Here is a 24,530-nt window from a genome sequence, read left to right as displayed (position 1 = left end):
ACCCAGTGTCAGTCTGGAACTATTGAAACAGCCCCAGTTATTTAGTTTCATTCATAGTGTAAGGAAAGGAAATCGTTATTTTCTTACAGAGGACGGTGGACTCTTTACTTTAGACATCCTGACACATTCTGTAGTACTTTTAGTTGAGGCAGACAAACCCCTCTCAGAAATCGGGCTAGATAGGCTCTCTTTTCTTTGCCTTTATACCACAATAAAAGTATTTGCCAATCACCATGCCACCCTTGTGTAAAGACTCGTACTTCTGAACTCTTACAGAGTGTATAAGAGGAGTGTTATAACAGAGGCTATGGGAGAGGCATGGAATGGGAGTGTGTGTTTGAGGGAATTGTCCTGGGCGTGATTTGCTTAAGAATTAAAATTTCAGAAATATATGGAATGTGATATAGGACCATTGCAATAATCAGAGCTCATGGGAACTACATTGAAATTGGGAAAGATAAAACTACAGTTCCCAAAATTCTAAGAGAAACCGGTTTGGATGGCTTTCTCATGCATTGCCGGGGTAACGCATAGAACTATCCAATGTTCGAATTTGGTTAAAATCGGTGCTTGATTAGGAGTCCGGTTATTCATTTTTGGGATGGCATCAGCGTGGAAATCAAACAGTATTCACTGGGTACCCACTAAAAATGAAGACAGCGGAATATGAAGCAGTACAGATAACTTTTACTGAAAAATGAAGAAAGTTACAATATCCCAAATTGAGCATTGAATACAAAATGTCTACAATTGATTGAAAAACTGAGAAAAGAAACCCTGTATTTGCTTGGGATTGCACTTCTTTTGGTGAATGCTCCCATTTTAAAAGTGTACGCTCAAGGCTGGGAAGGGTTAAGTGCAATTAATGGTGCGATGAGTTTAGCTAGGGCTGGCATGTAGGGGTTACCCTGATACTGCTAATACAAAAAGACATTAAGAAAACATTGGAACAGAAACAGATACTTTTGCAGAGAATTTGCTTTCATCTCGCCCCCCAAAAACAGTGGTTAACCAGATCCCAAGCATTAGTCTATGGAGATCTTGGCCTCTCCCCTTCGGCCAACACACTCACAGGAAACTCTGCCCAACCCATAGAGGCAGAACGGTTACTGCAAACCTGCACCCATCTACACCAAGGTTTCAAATGATAGGTTATTTATAACGCGCTTAATACCGAGAGGTTTCTAAGCGCGGACCCAGGGATCGAACCGGTTTTGCTTCCTATCCTCTTGCTTCCAAGGCGTGCACCTTGCCCCTGAGATATCCTCCCGGGACTGCTGCTTCGCTCTAATTAAACCCACGGCGGCCGACAAAAATGGCCGATTGGTGCTATCATAAGACCACTTGAGGCAACATTACTTTCGAATATAAAACACAATATTTAGTTATTCTGAATTTCTTCATTTTAAATGTCTTCATTTTTATATTTTACATTACTTTCACTTCCAAATGAGTGAATTAGGCCGCTTAGGTTCACTGCTTCATTTTCAGTGTGGGTTATCATTAATTTTCTATTATTTCTGATTATGGTAAGGAAACCCTAGTTTTGTTATTATTAAATGAATGCATTTAAAATATGGAATTTTTGTATCACCAACATATGCTACGCTTTTCCTCAAAATTGCATATTTCCTTTGGCAGGTGGCGTTTGCATTGCGCAGTCGTTGAAAATACCCCGTGAGCCCCGACTAGGAGAATTTGATAAAATTGTTGGCCGCTTACTGGAAACCCCCAGCGCTCGTGCTGTAATCATATTTGCAAATGAAGATGACATCAGGTATAGTCTTTTTTCTATTTCTTTGCTGCCTCAACTTGAATAATGCTGCATAATTAATTGCGCTAGAAAGAGAGACTTGAGATTCCTTCACTACCAGGTTTCGCTTATAGGGGCACTGTTTCTGTGAACATAGTCATAAAGCCTGATCACAAAAACAATTTAGACAAAATGGTGCTGTTTTATTTTTGGGAGGGGCAAGTAGGATTTGGTTCACACTTTTCATCGCATTAACATGGGTCCCAGCAACATTACTGGGTGTTAAAGCTCCCCCACTGAGGGCTTTATAGCAAATGACAGTCATTACCTGGCTTTGACTCTTCCAGTACCTTGCATATATGTCTTTTCTCTTGTAACTAGGGCCTAGACGCCCATGGGTTACATGCGCTCCTATAAATGAATGAATACATAAAATAAATAAATATTAGACCACCAACATGTTTGCCAAGGAGCCAATAGGCTTTATTTATTATGTTCTCAAAGAGCCTGGCAGCCATTTCACAAGTTGACAGAAAAACTACAAAAGAAAATGGCCACCAAGGCTAAATGAGTAGGGCACAACTCCTAGTCTGTTCTGCTTGTCAATGGTGCCCATCAATGATGGGGTGGCATCTGTCACAGTGACATGAGGCACCTAAGTCTGAGGGATGTGGAAGGAAGTTGGAGAGTTGGGTGGCAGGCAGTGGCAGAGTGCCAGGGACTAGCTAGAACACAAAGATGAGGGGGCAAAGGATGGCTGAGTGCAGGCGAACAAAATGGTGGCATTGGCTGAATCCATTCGTTCAGTGGGCTGGAAATGTGAGCTGTAAACACAAAGTAAGGACCCCTTTCCTGAGTTTCTCATTGGCTGGGAAACAGCCAGACAGAACCCAGGGACTCATTCATTTAATTTTCATTTGTAATGCACCAGCATGCATAACACTTTGCTCCAGATGAGCAATGAGGAGAAACATGTGCAAACATAACCTTTTTATAGAGTGAGCAAAGCCCTTTCCAGGCACTATTGACATGTGACATATTATCGACAAAAGCATGGATTGGGACTTTTCAACGTATTCTGGGGGCGTTTGCATTATTTCCACATATTTAGAAAAGGAGAAAACCAGGTTTGGTTGACACCCGCTCCAGCCCTGAGATAAGCCTGTGATGTGGACTTTGTTTGAACATTAAAACAGAGCCCTTTTCCCAAAACTCTAAAGCAAAGGCGCCACTTTACTCAAACACCCCTGAAACTGTGTGCACCATAAACGTGCCTGTACTGTAGGCTTAGCCAGCCTAAATTCTGGATGGTCGAAAATTCAGTGCAATCCAAAATGGCGCCAATGTATTTATTTGTATTTTATTGTTCATTTGTAATGCATCTATACACGTGTGTGTCTCAAGGTGCAACAAGGAAAGGGGGTGGTGGAGGGGGGAACGGTCCTACTAGGCCAAATACATTCGGATTATGCAAGTGCAGGTATTTATAACGTGCTTAAAACGCAAGGTCAATTTTAAGCACGGATCCAGGATTCGAATCAGTGTTTTTTCAGCGTGGTCTTGCTTCTGAGACCTGTGCGTTGCCACTGAGCAATCCATGGAAAAAGTATGTGATAAACCACAGTGCTCCCTGTGCAGGTTACGTGCCTGGCCACGTGCCTTTTTATTTGCAATCACGGAGAGGGCCCAACGGAGAGGCGCAGATGAATAGATCAAGAGTCAGGGAATGGGAAAGATCAATCCATTGAGAGCGGGAGACAGAATTCTGGGGAGACGGGCAGCGGAGGGAGGAAATGAACAGAGACGTAGCCCAGGCAGACGGGCCCGGCTGTCGGAATGATTGACAAAGTGCCTGTATCGGTAGCCGGTAGAATGTAATGCCAGATCCGGTCCGTGCTCCATGGAACAAATCAATAACATGTCTTGTTTCCCTTTAACAAACAGGCGCGTCTTGGAGGCAGCCAGGAAAACCAATCAAACCGGCCATTTCCTCTGGATTGGCTCCGACAGTTGGGGGTCCAAAATTGCACCTGTCTATCAACAGGAAGACATTGCAGAAGGAGCGGTGACAATCCTGCCAAAAAGAGCTTCCATAGACGGTAAGAGCACCTCTGTGTACCTTTTAAGGGCCAAAGGAGAGGCCATTTTGGTTTTTTCTGCTAAACATTCATATTATAGGCTAATCACCACTGTCAACACACTTGCTTTATAGCTCTTTAAATGCCTACAAATATGCCATACAGAATCCAAGCCTACATTGCTTTTCATAAAACATATTTTATTAGTATCCCCTCCTTATATAGGAGCACACTCAGTAGAAGCATGCTGAACTTTCAAAAAAGGCATATTCTTTTTTTCAGGAAATGCAAATGCCCTATAAAAGAGCACTTTTAAAAGAATCCTCCATTTTTCAGGTTAACGATTATTATGGTTTGATGGTTTTCATGTTGCATTAGCCATATTGGAAAAATATAATGTTGTAGTCCTCATGTGTGCAAATTATAACTACTGCATGCACGCGTAATTGACCAGCGCACAAGAAAAAGATTCTAATCCCGCCAAGAGCAGTTTCTTGGTACAGGGACATAAAACTGTCACAATGTGCAAGAATATTAAATTTGTAGCTCAGAACACTCAGGTTTTGTCTCCGTGAAGTTAAACGGGCAATTCATGTATGCAAACTATGCATATGCTGTACGTGTGTTATGCTAAGCCCACTTCTGACACCAATGCACATTATTATTTCTCTCTTGTTTGTGGTCAGAGGGAGTCACTGCACACAGCATTGGGTGCCTCGGCCCACTCCTTCCTCGTGCTTTCCTCGACCAAATCCCCCACACTATCGAATGCTCTTCCTTATTCTCCACACTCACTCCATCCTTGCAATCCTTCTCATCTATCTCACTTCAATCTCATCGATCTTGCCTGTTTACTTTACTCTGTAGCCTGTAACCGCGTATTTGTTACTTTTGTGTTGAGAGGGCCCAGAAGTTTCCGGTATGCCAGAGGTACCGGAATCACTCCACGCCAAACTCCATGACGAAGTGAGCAAAGTGCAAGGCAAAGCTCAGCTTTATCATCATTCAAATAAAGCAGGGACAGCAAACATGCATCACAATCTTGATTCTCTCACCAAATGTATACAAAACAACACTTTAGCTCTGACGCATCATCCGTTGCAGCATACATCATCGCAATTGTACAAAACCTACATGGCATGGGGCTACATAAGGATCATATAAGGGTTACACAGTTAATTGGGTAAATAATATCTAATGGCTCCTCCTGAGACCACCTCAACAGTGATGCAAGTAAAAATACGTCACTTCTAAGAAAACAAATTGTCTAGCATACTACATGGTGGGTGGCATGACACTCGGGGATTCCATTGGCTGACTTCTTGCTAATCAAGCTTGGACATTCTGACAAGTAATGTCCATCCCTCATTCCCTAGACCATGAGCTCAGCAATCTACGTGCTTGACCATGGGTCTGCGTGTGCTTTTAGGGAGCACCAAGGGTGTCCTATCTTCTGCTAGCACCTAATAAATAGCCAGTGTCTTCTAATTGTGAGTCACGTGCTAGAGGACGTCTATGAGATGGCATTACCTCCTACATATTGAGATTTTAGCTATTATTAATGTGTGTGTTTTGCTTTCTGTTGCCTTTGGGGACACTCTTGAGTTATTCTGGAAACACTCTTGAGTTATTCTCCATGGAGTCCTTTTGGCTCACTGTGCCGTTGCCTTCAGCTATGCATGGTTGGCTGTGTTGTTGTAAGCTTGAATTATTTGGGGCTACGTCCTGCCTTTGATCCTCTGTTTCCATGCATCCGATCTCCTTCTGGCCTTGGCACTGACTGCCAACTACTTCCCGAGCTCTGCACAGCTCTGTATTTCTGCAGACTCAGCCTTTTGAGTTTTCTGAAAGCCTTGAGGCTTTTATCTATTTAAAAGCATGCCGCGGCACCAATTTTAAAGAAGATGGCTGCCCTATTACACTCTTATTTCTATATAAGAGAACTATATTCATGTGTCGTTTGTGTTGCATTCAGCTTAAACATTGGTTCTGTTATGTTCTTCATGTCTTGTGGTTGCTGTGTTTATATTGTTCATATATAAATGCACATTTGACCCGGTGTACGTGTTCTTCACGTGGTGTGCATATCTACTTCGTGTCTCGTGCGTGTGCCTCTTGATGTTACGACGTCATCTGAACCGATTTTACTATCTTCATCTTAGATTGTCTCTGTCTTGGTGTACCTGCCTGGGATAAGGGCGGCACAGTTGTCTAACTAATGCTTCTCACCTGCGTGGTATTGGATTGGGGGCAGGAGCTATGGATGACTTATTCATCCGCCTCCGAATATTTGCTCTGGCAAAAGCAATTTATAGATTTAAATCAATAAAAACAGGAAGAAGCGCATTGCACTCCAAAGGCCACACGCCGCTGGGATGGGTCAATGGTATTCCATAAGGTTCACCACCTACCACAATCCGGGCGATCAGATGAGTGGTGCACCCGCCTGTCCAGTGCCCTAAAATCAGGCCGATGCTGGCACAAATGGGGATTTACTGCTCAGGGGATATGGTCAGAGTGGTGGGATAAGAAGCACCTTCCACACAGAGGACCTTCCCGTAACTGCTGTGTAATGTGAAGTCGTCTCACATGATCAAATGCTTCTGTACACTTACTGGAATTTCTACTTAAAATAAATTATTGAATTACAACAAAATGCTTATTTATTTTTAAAAATAGTGAAACAAAACTACTTGCCTGAAAAAGACAAGTCGGGAATGAGAACAACAGTTGTAAGTGCTCAAAAAATAGTTTTACGCCCAACTTCTCAAATTAGGAAGTAACATATTATTACCACACATTCTTAGTTGGGGCTCTAGACTTAATACTTGGCTGTCTAAAGTTTTTTAAGGTAAATGTCTGCATGATTTTTGATGACCTGCCAAGTTGTTTACGCCTAGAGTCACTGTCACAAGCATTTCCTTCCTGAGCTCTAATCCTTGTGTCTTGAAGGCCATTGTCAGGTCGTCTCCCGCACGGGCATTAGCCAGCCCACATCGTTATGTGGGCGGACCGCCGTTGCGGTCCTTCCCGTGAAGGAAGGGAAATGACGTTGGGGTTAGGGAGGGGGCGAGGGAAGTTCGTTCAGTTACTGCAGTGTTAAATAAAGGCGGGTTATGTGCAGCCCCGTCTCCCGTGTGAACATTGCTGTAGTGTCATGATCAGCCGCGACTGGCGGGCATGGAGCCGATGGTGATGGAGCGGCCATTAGCGGTTCCGCCACGTCTCCGTGCAACGCACAGTGACGGTCTAGTCTTCCAGCCGGCTGCCGGAAGGTTATCGCTTATTAGCTGCTCCTACCCGGAAGTCTGCGCGTTGCAACCTACTCGCGTCAGGCTTTCGGGTTGAAGCGCTAGTAAGTTTTTCTCTCCCGCTGTTATTGCTCGGCGCCTTTTCTCGGTGCCGGTATTTCTCCCTTCTGCTTTCTCCCTTCCTTTGTGTCCTCCTTACTGCCCTTGGCTCCTCAGGCTCTCGTAAGTTTTAGCAGGGAGCGCAGCTGCATCCTCTCTCCCCCTCCCCTCCGGTTTTCTCTCATTTTCCCCGCTCCTGCATTTCTCGCATTCTGCTCTCAGTATTGTCATCCCTCGTATCCTGGTCTGCCACTTCCCGCAGGCTTCTCAGACAAGAAATCACCTTGTGTCGAATCTCATCTCTCTACATCATCTAGGGGTTTTTTATGCCTACGGCTTTTTCCCCGCTGGTCTGAACCGGAGGAGGGGCCCCCCCCAGATCTTCTATCCAGAAGTCAGGGTGGCTTCCCTTTGGGGCAGATCCCTTCCACAAAAAAAAGGAAAGAGGAAAGAAGAACTGTGGAAGAAGCGGTTCGGGGAAACCTTACCTTCGGAACTCACAGGTGAGGAGGAGGGGGATTGGAGTGAATCGGATGAACTGAAGGAAAGACCGGAAGTTGACAGTTTGCAACGCCAAAAGATTCAGATGGCTACCCCGGAACAATTACAAGAGTTGGTAGCCGCGGTTCAGGCTATGAACATAGAACTACAGAACGTCAAATCTGAGAATGCCACCCTGAAGCAATTGTTCACTCACCGAGAAGCAAGGGAGTTTGATTTACCTCCCATGGCCTTGTCCTCCGGCAAGTTTGATGGAGCCCCTAAACACTTGAAAGAATTTTTGGAAGCATGCTCAGTCTATTTTGCCTTTCGTCCACAGACCTATTCCACAGACCACATAAAGGTGGGATTTATGGTGTCTAATATGACAAGCAATGCCCTGGCTTGGGCTACGCCTCTTGTCACATCCAACGACCCAGTTCTTCGGAATTATGATGCCTTCTTGACTGTGCTGAAACAGACATTCGAACAGCCCGATATAACACTCGTAGCGGCTGAACAGCTGCTCGAAGTACAGCAGGGATCCAGCGATCTGCTTTCCTACATTTCCTCATTCAAACGGTTATCTACAGAAGCAGGGTGGCCGGAACGGGTCCAGTATACCCTCTTTCGTCGAGGTCTTAGGGAAGAACTCAAGGATGAGCTGGCTCGCATAGCTCGACCTACCACCTTATCAGACCTCATGTCGATCGTTCTGCAGATAGATTATAGACTCTCTGAACGAAAGGCTGAAAGGAGAAAGCAAAGGACCCCAGTCATCCATCCCGCCGGAGCCTCCTCTCTACCTTCCGTCCCATCCTTGTGCCATAAGGAAGAACCAATGCAGATCGGAACAGCTCGGTCTCCATTGACACCAGAGGAAAGAAGACGACGGAGAGAAACTGGTCTATGCATGTACTGCGGTTCTAATACCCATCTACTTAGAAGCTGCCCAGCTGTACCACCCAGACGGGCGGGAAACGACCAACCTCGGACCTAAAGGGGACCGGTGTCCGAGGTCTAAACTTTGGTCCCTATGTTTCTGTTACTGTATCGCCCCAAGTCCCAGCTATGGATGCGCGTCTCATGGTGGTAGCTATCCAGTTGAAGATAAGACATGTAGACCTTACCACTATGGCTTTGCTTGATTGTGGGGCCGCAGGGGTGTTCATGGACACTGTATGGGCCAACCAGCAAGGTCTCATCCTCTTGCAACGTGAAGACGCTCAGAAGGTGGAAGGGGTGGATGGTACCCCACTCTCCTCCGGACCAATTACTCAGTCCACGGAAGTTCTAACTGCAACCATCCTTCAGCATTCCGAACTGATTCAATTTGATCTTATCAGAGCGGCTCATTTCCCTATTATTCTCGGGATCCCATGGTTCAGGAGACACAATCCAACTATAGACTGGAACCGAAACACCATGGCCTTCGAGTCAGACTTTTGTAGACAGAAATGTCTCGTTCAGCCGCAGGCCGATACTATGCAAATCGTTACTTCTGAAGATAAAAACATTTGCACTGTGTGTCGGATCCCCCCAGAATTGTCGGAATACCAAGAGGTGTTCAGGGAAACTCCGGTCCTGGACCTGCCCCCTCACAGGCCAGAAGACTGCGCTATAGAGCTGATCCCAGATGCTCTTGTGCCCTTTGGGCGCATGTTTTCGTTATCCATGACAGAGAAGGGGGCCCTTCGCACCTATTTGGACACTCATTTGACTAACAGGCTTATTCAACCTTCACGGTCTCCTGCGGGAGCCTCGTTATTTTTTATACCCAAACGGGATTCTCTGGAACTAAGACCGTGTATAGATTATCGTGGCCTTAATAAAGTCACTATCCGGGATCGCTACCCCATGCCGCTTATTTCTGACATTCTTGAGGCAGTACAAAACGCCTTGGTCTTCTCCAAATTGGATTTGCGAAGCGCCTACCATCTCCTCCGTATCAAAGAAGGGGATGAATGGAAGACGGCGTTCAGAACACCTTTTGGTCTGTATGAGTATAGGGTTATGCCCTTCGGACTCGTTAATGCACCTGCCGTTTTCCAGCGCTTTATGGACCGTCTATTCTCGGATTTACTCTTTTTGAATACCATCGTTTACCTGGATGACATCCTAGTGTTCTCAACCTCTCTTCAAGAACATACTCAGCACTTGAAGACAGTACTTAACCGTCTTCGTTCTCAACACTTAAAGGTCAAAACAGAGAAATGTCTCTTTAAAGTCTCGTCCGTGCCTTATTTAGGGTACATCCTGTCCTCTGAAGGCATCAAGATGGATCCCAGGAAGGTGTCGGCTATCCTGGACTGGCCAGCTCCTACCTCCCTTAAGGAGGTTCAGCGCTTCCTGGGTTTGGCTAACTTTTATAGGAAGTTCATTGGTCAATTCTCACTGATTGCTCTACCCATCACCGCCCTTCTCAAGAAGGAATCACGACCTTTTTTCTGGACAGAACAAGCGGACCAAGCCTTTTCTACGCTCAAAGAGAGGTTCTGTACTGCTCCGATCCTAAGTCAGCCTGACCAAACCAAACCTTTCATCGTAGAAGCAGACGCATCAGCGAGAGCACTAGGTGCGGTTCTTCTACAAACCAAAGACGGGAAGGAACATCCTGTGGCTTACCTCTCAAAAACCCTCACTGTCAGTCAAAAAAATTATTCGGTGATCGAGAAGGAATTATTGGCATTGAAGGCTGCTTGCGAGGAATGGAGACACCTTCTACAAGGAAGTCTACATCCTTTTACTTTACGCACAGATCATAAAAACCTACGGATCCTCAGGAACATGGAATGTGTGAACTCCCGACAAGCACGTTGGGCTCATTTCTTTAGTCAGTACGATTTCATCATTACCTACATACCTGGAACCTTGAATGGTTTGGCAGATGCGTTATCTAGGCGCAACCTCCCTGATCTACTACCAGAACCCACTCCTGAGTTTATGTTTCCTAGGAACCGTCTGGTGGGTATGATCTCCGCATTTCTTCAAGAGGTCAGAACGGTTACTACATCTGAAACAGAGACTCTGATACCTCGGAACCAACAACACCAGGTTAGATGGTCAGATGGTCTATTGCTGGTGGGTCAGAAATTGTTCATCCCCACCAAGACCCTACAATCAGGGATCCTACGTTGGGGCCACGACCATGTAACAGCAGGTCATAGAGGGATAAAGGGTACCCTAGATCTTATTTCCCGATCCTTTTTCTGGCCCACTCTTGCCCAAGATGTCAAGAGTCATTGTAAAGCTTGTTTGACCTGTGCCAAGAACAAAAATCCAACTTATAAACCTTATGGTCTCCTCGAACAATCGGAGACCCCTGTACAACCGTGGTCCCATATTTCTACAGATTTTATTGTAGATCTACCTCCGTCTCAGGGTTGTACCTGCCTGATGGTTACCATAGATTCTTTTACCAAGATGGCTCATTTCTCCCCTCTTACCGGAGTGCCAAAGGAGAGGCCATTTTGTTTTTTTCTGCTAAACATTCATATTATAGGCTAATCACCACTGTCAACACACTTGCTTTATAGCTCTTTAAATGCCTTCGGAACTCACAGGTGAGGAGGAGGGGGATTGGAGTGAATCGGATGAACTGAAGGAAAGACCGGAAGTTGACAGTTTGCAACGCCAAAAGATTCAGATGGCTACCCCGGAACAATTACAAGAGTTGGTAGCCGCGGTTCAGGCTATGAACATAGAACTACAGAACGTCAAATCTGAGAATGCCACCCTGAAGCAATTGTTCACTCACCGAGAAGCAAGGGAGTTTGATTTACCTCCCATGGCCTTGTCCTCCGGCAAGTTTGATGGAGCCCCTAAACACTTGAAAGAATTTTTGGAAGCGTGCTCAGTCTATTTTGCCTTTCGTCCACAGACCTATTCCACAGACCACATAAAGGTGGGATTTATGGTGTCTAATATGACAAGCAATGCCCTGGCTTGGGCTACGCCTCTTGTCACATCCAACGACCCAGTTCTTCGGAATTATGATGCCTTCTTGACTGTGCTGAAACAGACATTCGAACAGCCCGATATAACACTCGTAGCGGCTGAACAGCTGCTCGAAGTACAGCAGGGATCCAGCGATCTGCTTTCCTACATTTCCTCGTTCAAACGGTTATCTACAGAAGCAGGGTGGCCGGAACGGGTCCAGTATACCCTCTTTCGTCGAGGTCTTAGGGAAGAACTCAAGGATGAGCTGGCTCGCATAGCTCGACCTACCACCTTATCAGACCTCATGTCGATCGTTCTGCAGATAGATTATAGACTCTCTGAACGAAAGGCTGAAAGGAGGAAGCAAAGGACCCCAGTCATCCATCCCGCCGGAGCCTCCTCTCTACCTTCCGTCCCATCCTTGTGCCATAAGGAAGAACCAATGCAGATCGGAACAGCTCGGTCTCCATTGACACCAGAGGAAAGAAGACGACGGAGAGAAACTGGTCTATGCATGTACTGCGGTTCTAATACCCATCTACTTAGAAGCTGCCCAGCTGTACCGCCTAGACGGGCGGGAAACGACCAACCTCGGACCTAAAGGGGACCGGTGTCCGAGGTCTAAACTTTGGTCCCTATGTTTCTGTTACTGTATCGCCCCAAATCCCAGCTATGGATGCGCGTCTCATGGTGGTAGCTATCCAGTTGAAGATAAGACATGTAGACCTTACCACTATGGCTTTGCTTGATTGTGGGGCCGCAGGGGTGTTCATGGACACTGTATGGGCCAACCAGCAAGGTCTCATCCTCTTGCAACGTGAAGACGCTCAGAAGGTGGAAGGGGTGGATGGTACCCCACTCTCCTCCGGACCAATTACTCAGTCCACGGAAGTTCTAACTGCAACCATCCTTCAGCATTCCGAACTGATTCAATTCGATCTTATCAGAGCGGCTCATTTCCCTATTATTCTCGGGATCCCATGGTTCAGGAGACACAATCCAACTATAGACTGGAACCGAAACACCATGGCCTTCGAGTCAGACTTTTGTAGACAGAAATGTCTCGTTCAGCCGCAGGCCGATACTGTGCAAATCGTTACTTCTGAAGATAAAAACATTTGCACTGTGTGTCGGATCCCCCCAGAATTGTCGGAATACCAAGAGGTGTTCAGGGAAACTCCGGTCCTGGACCTGCCCCCTCACAGGCCAGAAGACTGCGCTATAGAGCTGATCCCAGATGCTCTTGTGCCCTTTGGGCGCATGTTTTCGTTATCCATGACAGAGAAGGGGGCCCTTCGCACCTATTTGGACACTCATTTGACTAACAGGCTTATTCAACCTTCACGGTCTCCTGCGGGAGCCTCGTTATTTTTTATACCCAAACGGGATTCTCTGGAACTAAGACCGTGTATAGATTATCGTGGCCTTAATAAAGTCACTATCCGGGATCGCTACCCCATGCCGCTTATTTCTGACATTCTTGAGGCAGTACAAAACGCCTTGGTCTTCTCCAAATTGGATTTGCGAAGCGCCTACCATCTCCTCCGTATCAAAGAAGGGGATGAATGGAAGACGGCGTTCAGAACACCTTTTGGTCTGTATGAGTATAGGGTTATGCCCTTCGGACTCGTTAATGCACCTGCCGTTTTCCAGCGCTTTATGGACCGTCTATTCTCGGATTTACTCTTTTTGAATACCATCGTTTACCTGGATGACATCCTAGTGTTCTCAACCTCTCTTCAAGAACATACTCAGCACTTGAAGACAGTACTTAACCGTCTTCGTTCTCAACACTTAAAGGTCAAAACAGAGAAATGTCTCTTTAAAGTCTCGTCCGTGCCTTATTTAGGGTACATCCTGTCCTCTGAAGGCATCAAGATGGATCCCAGGAAGGTGTCGGCTATCCTGGACTGGCCAGCTCCTACCTCCCTTAAGGAGGTTCAGCGCTTCCTGGGTTTGGCTAACTTTTATAGGAAGTTCATTGGTCAATTCTCACTGATTGTTCTACCCATCACCGCCCTTCTCAAGAAGGAATCACGACCTTTTTTCTGGACAGAACAAGCGGACCAAGCCTTTTCTACGCTCAAAGAGAGGTTCTGTACTGCTCCGATCCTAAGTCAGCCTGACCAAACCAAACCTTTCATCGTAGAAGCAGACGCATCAGCGAGAGCACTAGGTGCGGTTCTTCTACAAACCAAAGACGGGAAGGAACATCCTGTGGCTTACCTCTCAAAAACCCTCACTGTCAGTCAAAAAAATTATTCAGTGATCGAGAAGGAATTATTGGCATTGAAGGCTGCTTGCGAGGAATGGAGACACCTTCTACAAGGAAGTCTACATCCTTTTACTTTACGCACAGATCATAAAAACCTACGGATCCTCAGGAACATGGAATGTGTGAACTCTCGACAAGCACGTTGGGCTCATTTCTTTAGTCAGTACGATTTCATCATTACCTACATACCTGGAACCTTGAATGGTTTGGCAGATGCGTTATCTAGGCGCAACCTCCCCGATCTACTACCAGAACCCACTCCTGAGTTTATGTTTCCTAGGAACCGTCTGGTGGGTATGATCTCCGCATTTCTTCAAGAGGTCAGAACGGTTACTACATCTGAAACAGAGACTCTGATACCTCGGAACCAACAACACCAGGTTAGATGGTCAGATGGTCTATTGCTGGTGGGTCAGAAATTGTTCATCCCCACCAAGACCCTACAATCAGGGATCCTACGTTGGGGCCACGACCATGTAACAGCAGGTCATAGAGGGATAAAGGGTACCCTAGATCTTATTTCCCGATCCTTTTTCTGGCCCACTCTTGCCCAAGATGTCAAGAGTCATTGTAAAGCTTGTTTGACCTGTGCCAAGAACAAAAATCCAACTTATAAACCTTATGGTCTCCTCGAACAATCGGAGACCCCTGTACAACCGTGGTCCCATATTTCTACAGATTTTATTGTAGATCTACCTCCGTCTCAGGGTTGTACCTGCCTGATGGTTACCATAGATTCTTTTACCAAGATGGCTCATTTCTCCCCTCTTACCGGAGTGCCATCTGCCTCGGTCATGGCGGAAGTTTTTCTTAGGGATATTTTCAAGTTACATGGACTACCTGAGAAGATTACCAGTGATCGAGGAAGTCAGTATACCTCTCGGTTTTGGGCGGCACTGTGTCAGCGTTTGGGAATCGAACGCGCCCTTTCTTCGGGGTTTCATCCACAGACTAATGGGCAGACTGAGAGACTTAATGCCTCACTCGAACAATATCTCAGATGTTATGTTAACAGTGTACAAGATAACTGGGTATCCCTCCTACCGACTGCGGAATTCGCATATAATAACTCCTTGCACTCAGCCACAGGTTTAAGTCCTTTCTTTTGTACATATGGTATGCACCCACGGGGACTGCTTCCCTCCTTCAAATCCTTTTCCAATATACCTACGCTTGAATCCCATTTAGCTGAGATAACCACCGCACACAAGTCTGCTCATCAAAGTCTGCTACATTCCCGCAGTAGGTATAAGGAGCTGGCAGATCGATCTCGCCGTCCTTGTCCCGAGTGGAAGGTAGGAGACAGAGTATGGCTGTCCACCAAATATTTACCACGATGGGTTCATCCGAACAAACTTACTCCCCGATTTCTTGGTCCGTTTAAGATTGTCAAGCAGATAAATCCAGTGGCCTTTAGACTACAACTCCCCAGAAGTATGCACCGGATTCATCCTGTATTTCACTCTTCTTTACTCCGACCAGTGGATTCTGGTACTCCTTGCAATCAAAAACTAAACTTACCTGCAGCCCAACCTCCTTTCTCCGAGGAATACGAAGTTTCAAGTATTCTAGACTCCAGGTATCGACGTGGGCGTCTGGAGTATTTGGTCGCCTGGAAAGGGTTCCCCCATTCTGAGGACTCTTGGGAGCCGGTGTCTTATGTACATGCACCCAGGCTTACTCGGCGGTTTCACCGACTCCACCCGGGTAAGCCGGGGGGGGTGGGCCGTGGAGGGGGGCATACTGTCATGATCCGCCGCGACTGGCGGGCATGGAGCCGATGGCGATGGAGCGGCCATTAGCGGTTCCGCCACGTCTCCGTGCAATGCACAGTGACGGTCTAGTCTTCCAGCCGGCTGCCGGAAGGTTATCGCTTATTAGCTGCTCCTACCCGGAAGTCTGCGCGTTGCAACCTACTCGCGTCAGGCTTTCGGGTTGAAGCGCTAGTAAGTTTTTCTCTCCCGCTGTTATTGCTCGGCGCCTTTTCTCGGTGCCGGTATTTCTCCCTTCTGCTTTCCCCCTTCCTTTGTGTCCTCCTTACTGCCCTTGGCTCCTCAGGCTCTCGTAAGTTTTAGCAGGGAGCGCAGCTGCATCCTCTCTCCCCCTCCCCTCCGGTTTTCTCTCATTTTCCCCGCTCCTGCATTTCTCGCATTCTGCTCTCAGTATTGTCATCCCTCGTATCCTGGTCTGCCACTTCCCGCAGGCTTCTCAGACAAGAAATCACCTTGTGTCGAATCTCATCTCTCTACATCATCTAGGGGTTTTTTATGCCTACGGCTTTTTCCCCGCTGGTCTGAACCGGAGGAGGGGCCCCCCCCAGATCTTCTATCCAGAAGTCAGGGTGGCTTCCCTTTGGGGCAGATCCCTTCCACAAAAAAAAGGAAAGAGGAAAGAAGAACTGTGGAAGAAGCGGTTCGGGGAAACCTTACCTTCGGAACTCACAGGTGAGGAGGAGGGGGATTGGAGTGAATCGGATGAACTGAAGGAAAGACCGGAAGTTGACATGTAGGCGGTTCTGGGCTTGCGCAAAACCGCACAGCCATCATGTTAGTTAAACCATAATTGACAAATTGTTAGACCCTGCCTCCAATTCTTCAGACGAAGGCAATAGCATGGCATGGGTAAGGGACAGATGTACATTGTCATGTATGAGAAGCTTCTATAAGACGCAGCATCCAGGGGTTGACTCTGAGTCCCTGGGGAATAGTAGTAATTCAGGGTTCATGAAAACATCTGAAATTGGAAGAAAACACGTGTTGGGGTTTAATAGGTTTCGACACCGTGCATGCCCAGTCCAGAAGTGTACTACCCTCCCCCTGCCCCAGAAACCACACCCAACTTGTGTGGCACCATGGCTAGCCACCACTTCATGGAACACAAGCTATGCCCAATTATTGCAGGCCTGCCAATTAGCGGGCAAATTGGCAATGCTAGCCACCGGTATTGAAAAGCAAAATCCTGCAGCAACATAAAAGTTTCCCCCAAAAACTATAGGTTAGTTGTTTTTTGGATAAGGTGCCAAATTGTGTAGTTGAATATATTTCCATAACAATATGAATTAAAGTAATCTCTTATACAGGATCTACTTGCCGCTAACATGGTGGGTAAAGTTGCATAATCCAATGATGTCAAAGTATTCCTTCGCCCCAGCACTTACGCGATCTGAATGACATAAGGTCTAGTAAGATTACTGCTTTCTCGTCCTTCTGTCCTCCCTTCTTTGTCCTGCCACGCCTAGAAACACTTGTGTACGGGCGTGTTGTGCATATGCACCATCTCACAGGTGGCACAGAGGTAGAGGGCATGGTAGGCTGTGGGCATGGCTGGTTGTTCAAAGGGATGCAAAGTGCCCTTAGTAATTTTCATATGTCACAACTTAATGCAAATCTGGTAACACCACTCTCTCTGTGCTTATCCGATGCTTTTGCCAGCAATTACTCAGTATTCCAGGATCATCATCGGTTCCTTTTTTCTTATTTCTTCCGCGGACTCAGAGAATCAATAGTTAATACGATAAGTCAACTTGGTTTTCAAAAAAGCGGGGTGTTACTATTGCAAAGGACACTCCTAAGTCAACCAGTTTCAGCTGTTTTTGTATTCCCTGCATTCATCAGGACATGGTTAGGTTTTCCAATTCTCAGTTTACTCCACAGGTGCAGGCTCATGTCAGTTTCAGAGCTGCAGCGTGGAAATTAAAAGGGAAGAAGGGAAGAGACCTGGCCAGGGTCAAGCTGAGATGCACTATGCCAGGGAACCTCCGCTCTGCCTTTAGGAGCATTGACATAAAAAGGTACACTACACACCCCCTTGACTATGAAAGTTGTGCACCGAAGTTTCACGCATTCACATCCTGGACCATGCTCCCTAATTAGAGCTGGTACTAAAAGAAGCACACTCGAGGAGCTATTTTGAAACCTAAATCTAGATTCTAGTCTTGCTGTAATACAGGAGCAGCACTAAAATGGCACCCGCCATGTCCGTAAAAGCAAGGCGGCGGCGCAAACGTTCTCAATTATGCGATGGCCTTATGTAAATGAGAAATATCCTTCGGTGAATGGGTCTACAGAGGATATCCCTGCGCGACGAGGCAGCTTCCATTTTACAGTAAGCACCCAGGGGAGCTTTCTTTAATACATAAATATGGCATAAGGGCGTGAATGATATATTTCATAGGATATTACACAAATTCATCACTTTAAGTGAAAATGCAATAATGCAGCCCTTGGAAGAGCTGCCACTGATGTTTATTGAGGACCTTCTTCCCCTTTAGCAATTTATTGACTTCCATCTTTCACAATGAATAATATTTCTTCAAATGGTGTATTAATTTGCAAACCTCTGCTTTGGCTACTCTGCGACTTTGCAGTGTGGGACAGCGCACTGATTTGTAGCCGTGACCCACAATAAGGCCTGCACATTTTTATCTGGTTGTGGCTCCTAACTCCATCTGTTGGTGCAAATGGGAGAATAGTTTTTACATATGTGGGAGCATGTCTTGTGCCTCTGTGCACTTTAACCACGCACAAATTCACTAGAAGACGCCGCCCAAGTGAAATCGCAGCCGGATCACGTGATTCTGGGATTGCCCGGTCAAGGGCCTTCTGAACCCTAAATCAGGACTCTGCATGACATCAGCCTTTAGTATCATTACTCCAGGAGGATAATGTAGTCCCAGGGTCAATGCGCCAGCATCTTCAGAAGACATGTGACACGTGATGGGCATAGGAGGGGACTTAGGGGAAATGAACACTTCATTCCAGACAGTTCAGTCCAGACAGTTCAGGCATACATGCATGAAAAAACAGTCCTTCTCCCACCCAAAGAGACTGGGTAATTTGTTCCAGAGTTTAGGACCCCTCACTTGACCAGGAAGGCAGGCCCTGCTGGATGTTGGTGCTTGTAGGTTCATCTGTTTTGCCAATGTATGTTCTTATGGGCAGACATCAATGCAGTTTTTGGTGTCCGTGGATAGGGACTTGAGATCAGACGGTGCACGATGCTCTGTCTCGACGCAGTAGAGGGCCAATCTAGGATGATAATGCCTCACAAGAGCGTGACTGCTCTTACAGCTCTACATTTTTACTTTCTGCACATTCCAGGTAGAGGTTGCTGGAATAATCCAATCTAGAGAGTCCTAGAGTCATCACAAAGTTTCCTGTGCTGGAGGGAGGTGTTACCAAGCTTCTCTAAAGGGTCAGAAGTGATAGGAGGACTCATAGTGGTCATATTCTCAACATTAGCCATTTTATTAACAGAAAGGGGCTTGGATAAAGGTGTCGCTTTCCCTATCCTAACAAGAGTGTCCCTCCCTATAAAACTAAGACTAAAGCAGGATGACCTTGGGCCCAAACTAAATCTGACTCTCACAGTAACATACACAATCAAAAGGTGCAAGGTACATTTTTAGAATTTCAATTCAACAGAAATGTGCAAAGATTCAAAAATATAACGTCATCAAAAACAATCCTTGTATCCAGGGTTTGGTTCCATTCCCCTGGATTATTTCAGGAAAATGATTCAAAATGTTCAAATACATTTCTCAGGATTGCAAAACCAATGTTTCTTCCCCAACCCTGGCTGGAATATAACAAAGAGGAAGTCTCTCCAAAACTTTTAGGATGATATAACACATCAATGGTTGGAATGTAGCAACGGAAAGGCTTTCCAGATTTTCAGGATGGTTAAACAAATGTCTTTTCTCCAATATTGGTTAAACTATGGCAAAAGGCAAGTCTTTTCCAATTCTCTGGCTGATAACATGTTCAACTTAAACAACAACTTTTTTTTTTTTTTTAACTTTATTTTTGAAATTTTCAGAACAACAAAAAACACAAGCACACCATCTTGGTGTGTTAACGTAGCAGAGCAAAACAGAGAGATGAAAGGAACAAATTGGAGAAAGGGCAGGGAAAGAAAAGGAGTAGAATAGAGCAAAGAAGAAATAAATAAATAAATAAGAAAACATAACATTTCCCGCTCACGAGTTCGACCGCGAAGCCGCCCCACCCCCACTCATGACCACAACAACAAGCATCCAGACTTTCCTGGTTAATTGTCAGTCACCCTTAAGGCACAAATATATAGTGTTTTTCAATCTCACAGATCTATTTCGGAGTCAGGGGCTGTCAGCGGCGGAAGGAGCAGCGCTGTTAAGCAGATATGTAATATACGGTCCCCAGATGTCGGGGGGTCGAGCATGCAGTGGTAGCATTCTTATAAATTCGCTCTCTACATCCTGACAGTAGGTAATGTCTTTTTTCCAATCTTCAATTTTGGGTAAGGGGCACGGCTCCAGGCCATGGCGATCCACCTACGGGCCAGTCTGCGGGATGCGGGACGTAAGTATTTTGTGAGGCCGAGGAGGGCCGCCATTGGTAGCGGAGCTACTTGTTCTCCAATAATATCGGCGACGATCTGCAGGACTGAGGCCCAGAAACGCTGGATTCCGGGGCAGTCCCATGCCAGGTGGAAAAACTTGGCATGCGCCGCTGTACAACGTTCACATTGGGCCGATACAACTTAAACAACAACTTGATATGAAAACGTTTCTCCTTAACACACCAGTTTCCAAATGGATTTCCGGGTATACTTCCCTGCCAGGACAGTCTCACTAAATCTCCTGATATCCTGGTTGAATCTGCTGCCAGGAATATCTCCTCTTTGGGCCATGCAGATCACCATGTGTACTCTCCTGCTAGTTATCTCTTTCCCAAAGGATTCACTACCTAATGCTCTTATCAGATCTCTCTGCAACATTAACATTCTTCTTAGGTATCACACAACTCTACTTCTTCAACAGTACAACTTTGTTGACATCAGTTATTACTTGTGCCAATTTTCCCCATACTGGCATCCCACATATGAGGGTTTGTTCAAGCTCTGTCTGTCAACCTTTCTTTCAATATCTCTTGGCTCTTGGCAATACTTGTTCCAGGGACAATGCTGTTTCCAGGTTTCCCCCAACTGGCGTCTCATATCAGTAGAATTCTCCCATATTTGCCTTTGCATTTCAGTGCTACTTGGGCGGTATTAAAAATGATTCCCAAATGTTCATTAACATGTTTGCACATCCCGGTGCCCCCTACTCATTTAGGTTGAATCACTGGTTCACTCTGCAGCTAGTGCGAGGAGGTTCCATTGGGCAAGCTAGTCAGAGTCTCTTTTGCTTCCTGCATTGGCGTGTCAGCACCTTGCCAATGGAACCTCTGACGCTATGCAGGACCACGTCTCCCTTTGTCCTGCTGTGCACAGTTTGCCTTGACTTCACCGGAGTTCCTCTTCCCCGGTCCTGAACGCCTCCATTTCATTACTACGAGGTGCTTACTGCTCTTCCCATGGCTCTTCTCCATGAGGTTGCCTCTGCCTCTGGACTCGCTTCCTGCTCCACTCACTCTGTAGCCTTTCTCATCTCTCCTTCTCCGGTCTGTCAGTTGTAGGTGATTCCCAGGTTTAAATGTCCTGCGGAGCCGACTTGGATCCTGACAGCTAAACTACATCTTACACTTGGTATACCATTTCTTCAACATTATTTCCTTGCTCCTCTGTCTCAGGCCTTGAGGGTTTATGGGACTTGGAGTCCAGAGAAGTTACCATGATTATAAGATACATGGTTGTACCGTTTTGTTTAAATAACAATCACCATACACATCAGATGTTAGATATGTTCTAGGCTTATCATGTATACATGAAAACAGAACAGGGGTTTGTTTGAACAAAGTAGTTTTCAGAGTTCTATAATGAAATGGTTCTGAATAATGGCAGCCAGCCATCAAAAACTCTGGAATTAAGGGATCTTCCTGGCAAGAAAGAGAATAATACTGTCTCTCTCCTGCTGGAGTCACCACTCCCATGTGATCCACCCTCAGAATACCACTCCCAGGGTCAGGATCAGGGAGCGGCTGCATTCCCCTGGTCACACGGGAGGAGACTTTAGGCTTGGGATCCGTGATGACTCTGCAGGTTTCATCACACGTCCCAGAGCATCAAAAGGAGGCCGCTTTCCTGCCCACTGTCTTGCTTGCTGAAGCCAGAAAGGCAGTCTAGCAATGATGCAAATAACATCTGCATAGCCGAGCTGGACTCTCATGGTTGCCATGAGTACGATACAAATCTAATATGGCTTTAATTATTGTGTGCACTATCAAAACCCAGGTACGGCTTATAATTAGAGCATACCCTGCCATCAGACGGAAAGCCTCACAATTATATTTCTGGGTCAGAGTTGACTTTGGTGTCACTGCAACTGCCAAACAGGGCCCATGCAAACTTTCAAACTGCTCCATGCCACTCAAGAGCAGGCGCTGCGGGTCAGGACACTGATGCAGCAGGGCGCATGCATCACTGTGCTTTTGGCATGGAGGTTCAAGAAAGGGGGACTGTTTAGCGGTAATTAATAAATATATTTAAAAAGCTTGGGCTTTCACACCCTCACCAGATGGCAATTTCTCGCAGCTCTCTGTTAACAATTTATATTGAACTGTGGTCGAATGCGAATTCATTTGGCAAAAACTTGCTACCAACAAATGCAAGTTATATAAAGGAAGTGCAGCATATAGACTGTGTGTGATCACAAAAGTGTACCGCTTGCTGGGTCCGTGTGTATTTTCCACTGTTTTCTGCACGTGCCGTGCAATTGTCCTGAGAAAATGTGAAAATGTTGCATTTTTTCCATGAAAGGCAACTCGACAGAAAATGAAGCCACAATCAGAAACAGATGGCCCAATTAGGAGTTCAGCTGTGCAGTTTGGCGGTAATTCCTTTACCACATGCTTTTTTTGCCATAGCAGAATTGCTGCTGGTTTTACTGCACCTCCAAATTCCGTTTTTAGAGGAAAAGCAGAGGCTTGACCAAGTCCTCCACTGTACCTCCCAAATCATTCTAATTTATTGCTTGCAGTAAACCTGTGACACCCCACGTTGAGTCCTATAGGGCCATGGGGCCAATTGGTGGTAACAGTAAATGAGGTTGTGGGGGAAATCCAACAGAATCCCTGCAAACCCCATGCTGAGGCCCGGAGAATGCAAAATGTCAGAGTGTAAGTGTGTTAAGGGTATTGGTAAGTGAGGGTGTGTCAGAGGGAGGTAACATGAACACTGCTAAAAACAACAGCTCACACTTTGGGGAAAGAGTTTCAAGACACTTGCTCAACAGATGAGGTTTTTGACTGTTTCCTTTAATCTGTAAGAAATTGTAATATTTGCTCATATGTCTGTAAAATGTTTGTATTTTTCATACTAGCAGTAAACCGCTTATTTTTGTTCCCCCAATAGGATTTGATCGATATTTCAGAAGCCGCAGCCTGGCCAATAATCGAAGGAATGTGTGGTTTGCAGAATTTTGGGAGGAGAACTTTGCATGTAGGCTTGGGTCCCATGGCAAAAGAAACAGTCATTTGAAGAAGTGCACAGGTACATTCATAAATGCACAGCGGCATATTTGATATTTATTGTTGTACTAGTTCAGGTTTATAGAAAATGTAAATGTTTTAAAAAATTGTTCATAGACATACAACATATGACAATGAACACGCTGTGCAAATATCATACAAATGAAACATGTTATGCTATATATGAAAACTGTGAAACAAATGAACACACTTTTGTCCTTTACAATAATTGTTCATTTGTAAGAAACAATTGGGAACTGCAGGAATAGCTGCTGTTAACCATAATTTTCCCTGTGTACTCCTAATTTTCTTCGTCCCCAAATTTCAGAAAATGTCATGTGGTTGTACAGAGATCAATCTATTTATATATAGTGTTAAACTGTAGAAAGCAGAGCTAAAACAATTAGCTAGACTTGATTGTTTTAATTGGTTTTCTGTATTACTTAAGTCAATGTGAGATTGAATCAATGTATGTTTCTTATAACAATGCTTCCTCAGGGCTCTAGAGTTGATAAGAAATGGCTTTGATTTGCTTCTGCATGTTGTGAGCTGCAAAAACAGATTTTGGAGTTTTTGGAGATGATAAAGGTTTTTGGTCAAGGTGCCGTAGTATAAAGACTACAAAGCTGATGTTAGTAGTGCTTTTGCGTGTTGATGGCCTGGGTTTCAAAGATTGCAAGAGTGAGCTCAACCAATCAAAAAGAATCGAGTAGTATGAATATTAGATTATCTATCCTTCCACATGATGTGTGTGATAGCTTAAAGTGTTGGATTTTCTTTTCTTTAATTACCTTGTTCGATTTTTTTTAGTACACAGTCATCTTCATTGACTAACAAGAAGCAACAGATTATAGTGTTTGTGTTAGGTACACTGTCTCAAAAAGAATCAAAGCAATGTTTTTATGTTAAATGCATTCATTAATTGTGGCTTGGAAATGTCTAAGTAGCAATAATATACTAGAAATTGAAAAGAGACCAATTGTTAAGAATGTTTTAGAGCAATTCCATTCAAAAGTACAATTGCAAACTTTAATCAACATTATGTGCTTTGTCTTTGTTTTTTCTCATTTGTAATCTTTTTCCTTTGACTGTGTCATTATTTATGATTTTCAATGGGTTTATAATATGTTGATTATCACATTATAATTGGAAGAAATATTATTGGAAACATGCACTTTGTTGCTAGCAACACTAAAATGAATGCCCCGAGGAAGGGCTAAGAACACAAAACACCTATTGGAATATAGATAATGTGAATACAAATAGCTT

At 45.2% G+C, this 24,530-nt stretch overlaps 1 protein-coding gene across 2 annotated transcripts in view; it reads left to right on the top strand.

Moving 5' to 3' along the window:
- Nucleotides 1-24,530, top strand: part of GRM8 (glutamate metabotropic receptor 8) — a 1,803,300-nt gene that overhangs the window by 1,017,887 nt on the left and 760,883 nt on the right. For both annotated transcript variants that reach the window (XM_069627842.1, XM_069627841.1), the window contains exons 4-6: nucleotides 1,642-1,777; nucleotides 3,698-3,852; nucleotides 23,146-23,283. In XM_069627842.1, the coding sequence (XP_069483943.1) occupies nucleotides 1,642-1,777; nucleotides 3,698-3,852; nucleotides 23,146-23,283 (429 nt within the window). The remainder of the gene's footprint in view (nucleotides 1-1,641; nucleotides 1,778-3,697; nucleotides 3,853-23,145; nucleotides 23,284-24,530) is intronic.

Source organism: Ambystoma mexicanum, chromosome 12 (assembly GCF_040938575.1).
Source record: "Ambystoma mexicanum isolate Mex_15411 chromosome 12, UKY_AmexF1_1, whole genome shotgun sequence".
Classification (NCBI taxonomy): domain Eukaryota; kingdom Metazoa; phylum Chordata; class Amphibia; order Caudata; family Ambystomatidae; genus Ambystoma; species Ambystoma mexicanum.
Note: the sequence above shows the minus strand (reverse complement) of the source record. Positions and strands in the feature narration are given on the sequence as shown.